The sequence below is a fragment of the Montipora capricornis genome, unplaced genomic scaffold (assembly GCF_036669925.1).
Source record: "Montipora capricornis isolate CH-2021 unplaced genomic scaffold, ASM3666992v2 scaffold_490, whole genome shotgun sequence".
Lineage (NCBI taxonomy): Eukaryota > Metazoa > Cnidaria > Anthozoa > Scleractinia > Acroporidae > Montipora > Montipora capricornis.
In genome coordinates, this window is record NW_027180228.1 from 62,501 (window position 1) to 70,000 (window position 7,500).

At 42.1% G+C, this 7,500-nt stretch overlaps 2 protein-coding genes across 2 annotated transcripts in view; both read right to left on the minus strand.

Annotated features, from left to right (window-relative positions):
• The window catches only part of LOC138036596 (uncharacterized), a 1,002-nt gene extending 298 nt beyond the window's left edge, over nucleotides 1-704 (minus strand). Inside the window, exon 1 of the mRNA XM_068882733.1 lies at nucleotides 1-704. This exon is cut by the window's left edge and continues 298 nt beyond it. Within this exon, the coding sequence (XP_068738834.1) occupies nucleotides 1-704 (704 nt within the window).
• Nucleotides 705-930: 226 nt separating this feature from the next.
• Nucleotides 931-2,235, minus strand: LOC138036597 (uncharacterized). Its single transcript, XM_068882734.1, has one exon. The coding sequence runs from the start codon at nucleotides 2,233-2,235 to the stop codon at nucleotides 931-933; it is 1,305 nt and encodes a 434-aa protein (XP_068738835.1).
• Between the last annotated feature and the right edge of the window lie 5,265 nt (nucleotides 2,236-7,500).

Consider the following 7,500-nt stretch of genomic DNA (forward strand, 5'->3'; position numbering starts at 1 on the left):
TGGGTACTCCTGAGTAACTGTCGCGGTGGATTGTATTGGCCTAGCAGTAGGTCGTTTGGAGTGATCGGTGGGGCCTCCCAGATATCGTCGGAACTGGGGTACAGCGGTCGTCCGTTGACCATGTAGGTGATTTCTGACAGAAATGTTCTCCATTGTTCCTCGGAGTAGGCTTGGTTCTTGCAAGTGGCGTTAAGTGCTTGTCTGACTGACTTAATTAGGGTCTCAACAATTCCGTTTTGGTTACTCGCATGTGGTGTATTCCATTCCCATCTGAACTCGCAGCCAAATTTATCAGAGAGGACACTCTTTATCCCAGGAATATCCCAGTTCTGTGTGGTTTCCTTCAGGTAACCTTGGGCACCTACGAAGTTTGTTCCACGGTCTGACCAGCAAACATTAGGGTATCCACGTAAGCAGGCAAATCGTCGAAAGGCCATTAAGAATGCGTCTGAGGTTTTATTGGTGACCAGCTCTAGGTGGATCGCACATGAAGTCATGCAAGTGAAGATGATCACTTGTGCCTCTTTCAGGGTTTTGCGACCGAGTTTAATCTGTACTGGTCCGAACATGTCCATAGCAGTGTTTGAGAATGCAGGGAAGCCAGCTGCTACTCTTAGGTTTTGGATCTGTCCCAAGAGCTGGTTGAGGGGCCTTTTCCGTAGTTTTCTGCATGTGACACATTTTGAGGTGACGGTCTTAGCCATTCTGCGGAGTCCAATAATCCAAAATCTTTTTCTGGCCTCGTGAATTAAACTCTTATAGCCACAATGCCCACGTCGTTCGTGGAGGTCACACAGAAGCAAGATCATAAAAGGGTGGTCTTGTGCTAACATAATAGGCTTTCTCAACTCTTCCACGAGACATCTGACATCTTCAAGTCGACCATGCGCATGAAGAAGGCCATCTTCACCTTTCTTTGCCACTAGTTTCTTATCCAAACTGTCTTCGTTGATGTGAAAGTGACTCCACTTCAGAAGCTGGGTTTCGGCAAACTTCCTGAACTGAAATGGGCCCTGACTTCGGGTTCATTTTCCGAGCGTTGTGAATAAAGCAACGAACGTAGGCAAGAGTTCTCCTTATCTTGAAGTATGTAGAACACGTTTTCAGCAAATGTAAAAGGATAGGATTTTCTTCAGATTCATGCTGATCTAGTCCAGGACATACTTCTGCCGCGGCAGTGTGATGTTTACCGGCTTTCTTCTCTTTCTGAAACGTTTTCTTCTCTTTTAAAGCTTCAAGGTCCTTCACATTTGTGTTAACTTGGGTTTGATCTTGAAAGTTGGGCCACTTTTCTTCTGGCAACTCTAGGAAGGATGGTCCCTCTGCCCACTTCATGAGATGATTAAGATGGATTCCTCTCGTCAGAGCATTTGCAGGGTTGTTGTTAAATTTGATGTAATGAAATTGGTCTGCCCCAATGGTCTCTTGAATTTCAGCCACTCTGGCAGATACAAAGGGCCTGAATTCCCATGGTGGGGTTCTGATCCAGAACAAAACAGTTGATGAACCGATCCAGAAGAATCGTTCCCAGTCCTGCGCTTTTGTGAATTCCAATGCCTTTACACATGTAATGTACATGCGTGCGAGTGATAAACAGCCCAACAGTTCTAATCTCAGGATGCTTTTCTTCTTCAGTGGTGCTATGAAAGCCTTTATCATGACTGGAACACAACGATAGTTTCCGCCAGCAAGTTTCCACCGTAGGAAGATGACTGCACCATAAGCCTGCTCACCACCATCAGAGAATCCGTGAATTTGAGGCACGCCCACTGTGTTGCTTGGTTTTAGCTTGCGGTCAAAGTGAAATGACAGGAGATCATTTATGGACTGGACATTCTCTAACCATGTTTGCTGAATACTCTCAGGAAGGATGTCGTCCCAGCTGTAACCCGAACTGCATAACCCTTGCAAGTCAATTCTGAACTTGATAGTAACGGGTGACACAAGTCTGATAGGATCCCAGAGTTGAGCGAGAAACTTCAGACAGCTTTTTTTGGAGAAGCCTTCCAGTAAGCCAACCACGTTTTCTTTCTTGAAGGTAAACTTGTCTTCTTCTTTATCCCATTTGTGGCCAAGCAGATGTGTAAATCTCTCACCACTAAACTGGTCAATTTCTGAGTGGTTGGAATGCCACACCTTAATTTGAAACCGGCCTTTTCCAAGGACGGTGTCAATTTCATTGATTATTCTCTTGGCTTTTGTTGAGTTGCTTTCGGAGCCCGCGATATCATCCATGTACGCGTGATCTTGAAGTTCTTGGGCTGCGTCTGGAAATTCGACTTGTGAGACTTTAGCTAAGTAATTGATGGCGTTCGAGGCAATATCTGGGGCTGGCTTGTCGCCAAAATTTAATCTGAGCCACTGGAAGACTAAGGGCGTTTCACTTTTGTCGCTTCTCCACTAGAATCTGTGAAAGACTTGGTCATCAGGGTGCACTAGTACCCGAGTAAGCCACTTCGTTCCATCGGCAGGCCATAAGCACATTGGGAAGACTGTTAGTGTAATTAGGTCCTTTCTCAAGCTGATCGTTGAGGGAAAGACCATCGTGGCCTTTTGAAGACGCATTGAAAACAAGGCGAACCTTAGTAGTTCTCTCTGGTGTGAAAACTGCTTGCAAGGGCAGATACCATTCGGGTTGACTGTGATCAACTTCTTCTGTAGGAACTTTAATTACGAAATCTTGTTCCAACAGCTTTTGTACCTCGTCATTTACGATTGCAAAGCATTCTTTTCTTTCGAACGACTTCTCAGCAGACTGCATTCTTTTGAAGGCAATGTCATAATTTCTGCATTTGGGGGGTCCATTCTCATTCCAAGGCATTCTTACTTGGATTCTTCCATCTACCAATGTAGTTGAATCAGACAGGGATTTGACGAACTTGTTTTCTCGCAGCATGTTCTCACTACAAGTACACAGTTCCGTTGGTTTAACTCTCAGTGTGTCCTGATAAAGTAGTTTCTTAATGTCGTCCTCAAAGCTCAATGTTCCGACTTCAACGGACTGTATCCTGGAACTGTTAACTTGTCCTAAAACGTACCAACCAAAGCAGTTACGTTTGGCAATCGGCTCTCCTGGTTCCCCAGACAAGGTATGAATGTCGACAAAGGGATCGACGAAATCTGTACCAATTAGAAGATCTATTGTTCCACCAGATAGATGCAGTTTGTTCGCTACTGGTTTGAGATGAGAGAACTGTTCAATAGCTGCCTTTGAGATCGTCTTCGCGGCACTGCAAGGTCTCTTTATCGTGTATACTTCCAGGTCTTTGTGATATCCTCTTCTGTACTCGAGGCAACTGTGATCTCGATGATTTCCGAAGTTTCAGACCTCTTCTCTCCACCTGCTAGATTCATAGTAAGATGGGTGGCTGTCCCTGCTATTCCCAGTCGTTCGGCTGCATTCTTAGATAGCAGACTTTTGTTTGATCCAGAATCTATCATCGCAAGCATTTCAACAAGCGTTCCACCTGAGTCCATAACCTTCACCTTTTGGACAGGACATAAACCAGTGATTAGCTTGACATCTTCCTTGTGGTCAGCGGCACAGTTGGTATAGCCTTCTGCAGGAACATCTTGCGTTCGAGCTTAGATTCGAATTGATTGTCTCGTTGTGAAGAGTGCGGTGATGATTCCTTTTGCATTTATCGCAGGTAGTACTGTCTGGTTTCTTACAGTCGTTCGTGTGATGTGGTCTAAGACATTTGCAACATCTTTTACTCTGTTTGACTGCGTCCCATCTTTGATTTACCGTTGAACTTTGATACAGCAGACAGGCAGCTAAATGGTGTTTCCACGCACAACCAAGTGGGCACGCTTCTTGATCGGGAGTTCTATCATTACTAGCAGCGTGGTTCTCTATTCTTCTAAAGGTTGGTCCTCGGTGGGTACGTTCCTTTTCATCGGCGTTGTCACTGTCTGGTTTGCCTCTGGAGCGAAGGGATGCCTCTTGATGTAACCAGGTTACAAGGTTTGACACATTTTCTTCCTTTTCCACTCTCTCCATCTCCCTACCAAAGTTTATATTGTCTCTTGGATCGAGTTTTGATAAAAGCCGACACATGAAGAACGGAGCTTCTGATGCCTCCAACACGGTGCAACCATTGTTTTCCATATCATTGACAAATACAAATCGTGTGGCGTAATGCGTGAGTGACTTGGAGTCCCATTTAACATGTTTGAGATTATTCATTTCAGCTAACAGTTCGTCCATAAGTTTTCGCTCATTTGCGAATTCAGTTTCAAGAATTTCCCAGGCTTGGTTAATGTCTTTACAGGTCTTAACTTGATCTGTCCAGGAAAAGCCTTTAGGCATCGCTTTTCGGAATCTTTGAAGTTGCCCATCCTTGTCTTGTCCATATTTTTCCATACAGTGTCTAAACTCCCTTTTCCACGTTTGATATGTTCTTCGACTTCCGTCCCAGTTTGGAACTGTCAACCGCTCTAGGCTGCTAGGTTTCGATCCTATCGCAACGGCCACTTACTCAATTGCAGAGGTCATCGTTTTCAAGGTTTCTGTGTGGTCAGGACCTTTCGGAAGAGCATTTTCGCTTTGATATGCTGCGTATTTCAAAGTAATTTGGAGAAAATCAGCTTTGACTTTGTCCGCGAGTTTTCTGTTCGCTAATACCAATTCATCTTCTGATGAAGCGCCTTCTTCAATTAACTTGTCTAAGATTGCCTCTTGCTGCTTTTTAACAGATCTGTACTTTGATTGCACTAAATTGAACACTGCTTCGAGTCTTTCAAGTCCCGGTTTTACTGCAAAGATCACTTCAAATTCTTCCATTAACTCATTAAGAATTCCAGCGGCATTGTTAATTTTTCCCGTGAGGGTTTTTACATCAACTTTCGGCGGCATTGCGAAATGAAGGTGTAAATTGAAGTATTTTCTAGAATGGTCAGTCGCTCACTTTATGGCAGTCGGTTGTTCTGGAAAATGATGCGTTTCTTTCGTGAATTTAAATGACTGTAATGATTCCAAGATCGGTTGATCGCTTGTTTCGCTGTCAGTTCTTCTTGGAAACCGGTCGTTTTGCCACGACGCTGTCCTTCGGGATCTCGCAGTTGATAATGTAACCTTTGATGAACAGAATTTTTGACTGATTCGCGCTTACGTAGTGAGGCGTTACCCAAATTTGAAGGCTACAGTCGATGTATAGATAACCCGGCGTTTTATTTCTGTACTCGTTGCCAACCGGAAATGTCATTGGCAACAGTCAAACTACAAAGCAAATAAAAGATTTCGGTTTTAAATATGAAATTACACTTTAAAGACTGAAATATTTGCAGCGAAATTCTACTTACAATTCTGTTGGGCAATCCATACTTCATAACACGGCTCTTTACATTGTGGGTGTGTCGATTGGTTGATTGCGTGCAAGGCCATTATTCAAATACGTTACGTTTTTTTATATAAATAGACTAATTCGTCGCCAGGTCCTTCGCGACTTCATTTTGGCGCCCAAACGGAAGTTCTACTGCACTAGCGCAAATCACACATAATCAATTAATTATATCTAAAATAAAAATTCAACACACCCATACAAATGTATTTTAACTACTTAAGATTTTAAATTTTGTGTCATGCAGGTTTCCTTACACCATAACATCATTCAGAGAAATTAAAGAAATTACCTATGAGGATTGCCAGTATGTGTATATATGACAACTCCTAACATAAACTTAACAACAAAATTGGCAGTCATTGATTTCTATTTTGGATAAGGCATCACACTGTGCTACAGACTGTATTTAACTCCAGGTACAACTGTATGGTATTAAAATCCTTGCTCAAGATCCCCATACGAGTCCTTGTCTATGATGGGCTCTTACAAAAAGAATTGCCATTACGCTGTTGGTGACGATGAGCTAAAACTGGAAGAACGAAGAGGCATTTGATAATGACAGTTAAGGGAGTTAAAATAATAGCGTCAGCTAACGGAAGTTGTACCATAACGAAAAGGGAAAAATCTACTCAGTGCCATCCAATAATGACAGATATCTCTTCAAGTATTTTAATTTGTTGTGAATGTGCTTAAAATCGTGGATCAAGTATTGTATTACATATGTCTCAGCATAAACATTGTTACAGGCCATCACCGCAGATGTCCATCCACATTAATTATTTGAAATTTTGAACTGGGTGTATTGAACAAGGATTTTGGTGCTAAGAAGGCATGTTTTAACCCTGGTTAAAGTGCTACTATGACCAAAAAAGTAAACGTTCTTTTTTTGGATTTCCAAAAGACACCTGTTAATTTTTACTGGCATTTTCCTTTTTAATGGTCCACAATTACTAACTTTAAAATCTTAAGACAGCTGGATTGAGGAGACAGTGAGGTCAAAGACTGGCTAGTTCAAGAATGCAATGTCTGTGTACATGGCTGAATTAGTATGCATCATGGAAGGTTTAGTCTTTCAGACTTTTAAACTAGTATTTTGCATAATTGATGCATTTACACACTGAAAGTTTTAGCTAATGAGTAAATGACTTTAGTTTCTCTAGATCCAACCCTCTGAGGTCCAACACAATTGGTCAGTTTTTTAATGTGAGTAATGGTGGACCGTGCAATCCAAAACTTACAGTCAAAGTAAACAGCCTTTGGATAAAAATCTGAAGAAAAAAGGAATCATAGTAGCATTTTGAAAAACGGTTTTAAACTGAAAGGGCATTGCTTTCTGCTTGGAATGCAAACACTTTTGGTTTAAGGACTGTCGTATTAAGCCCCACTCTTTCTGGTACTGGCCTTCTCCAACTTTCTCTTTAATAGCCCCTGTTACAGTAAGGAAAGAAATTATTGATGTCAAAGTACGCTTCTAACCCTTAAAGGCTCCTCTTTGACAAGTAAAATCTAAGTGTCTCAAGAGGCAGAGAGTTACTTGTAAACTATTGGAGACATAAATATATATGCCCCACTGATGATTAAAATCACCGCAACATTACACAGAATACAACCTGTGAAGGCAAAGGGAAAAGTAACAAACTTACTGTATCTAATAACATACACAAAAACTTCTAGTAAACACACATCCATGAAAGAGCATCCTTGACCTCATGTAGTGGCTGCTGGGATTCAATATAAAATTCCCACATGCAAGTTCGTCTTATCTGTGGGTGAAATTTCAATAAGTAACATTTAATAATATTGTTTAAAACTTCAATTGACTTTTTAGTAGATTTGTCCGTGTGGTGTCCAGTTCTGCCCCATTTGATGCCTTTTCACAGGCAGGCTCAACAATGCCTGCCGTCATCTCTTCCATCGTAAATAGTAATCTATTTCCATTGGTCTTCCCTTCACTCTTTAAGCTATGGAGTAGAAAACGTTGGTTGCCACCTTTGGAAGAAGGGGTACATTTGGTAACAGGGGAAGGGTGGGTGGGAAAGCGGCAACCAACACGGGATCGTGATCAAGTGAAGGGTAGACCATGAGCCCCATGATCTATGGTTATACCATTAGTTCACCCCTCGACTGCTCGTGTGAAGTGACGCTTATTAGTATG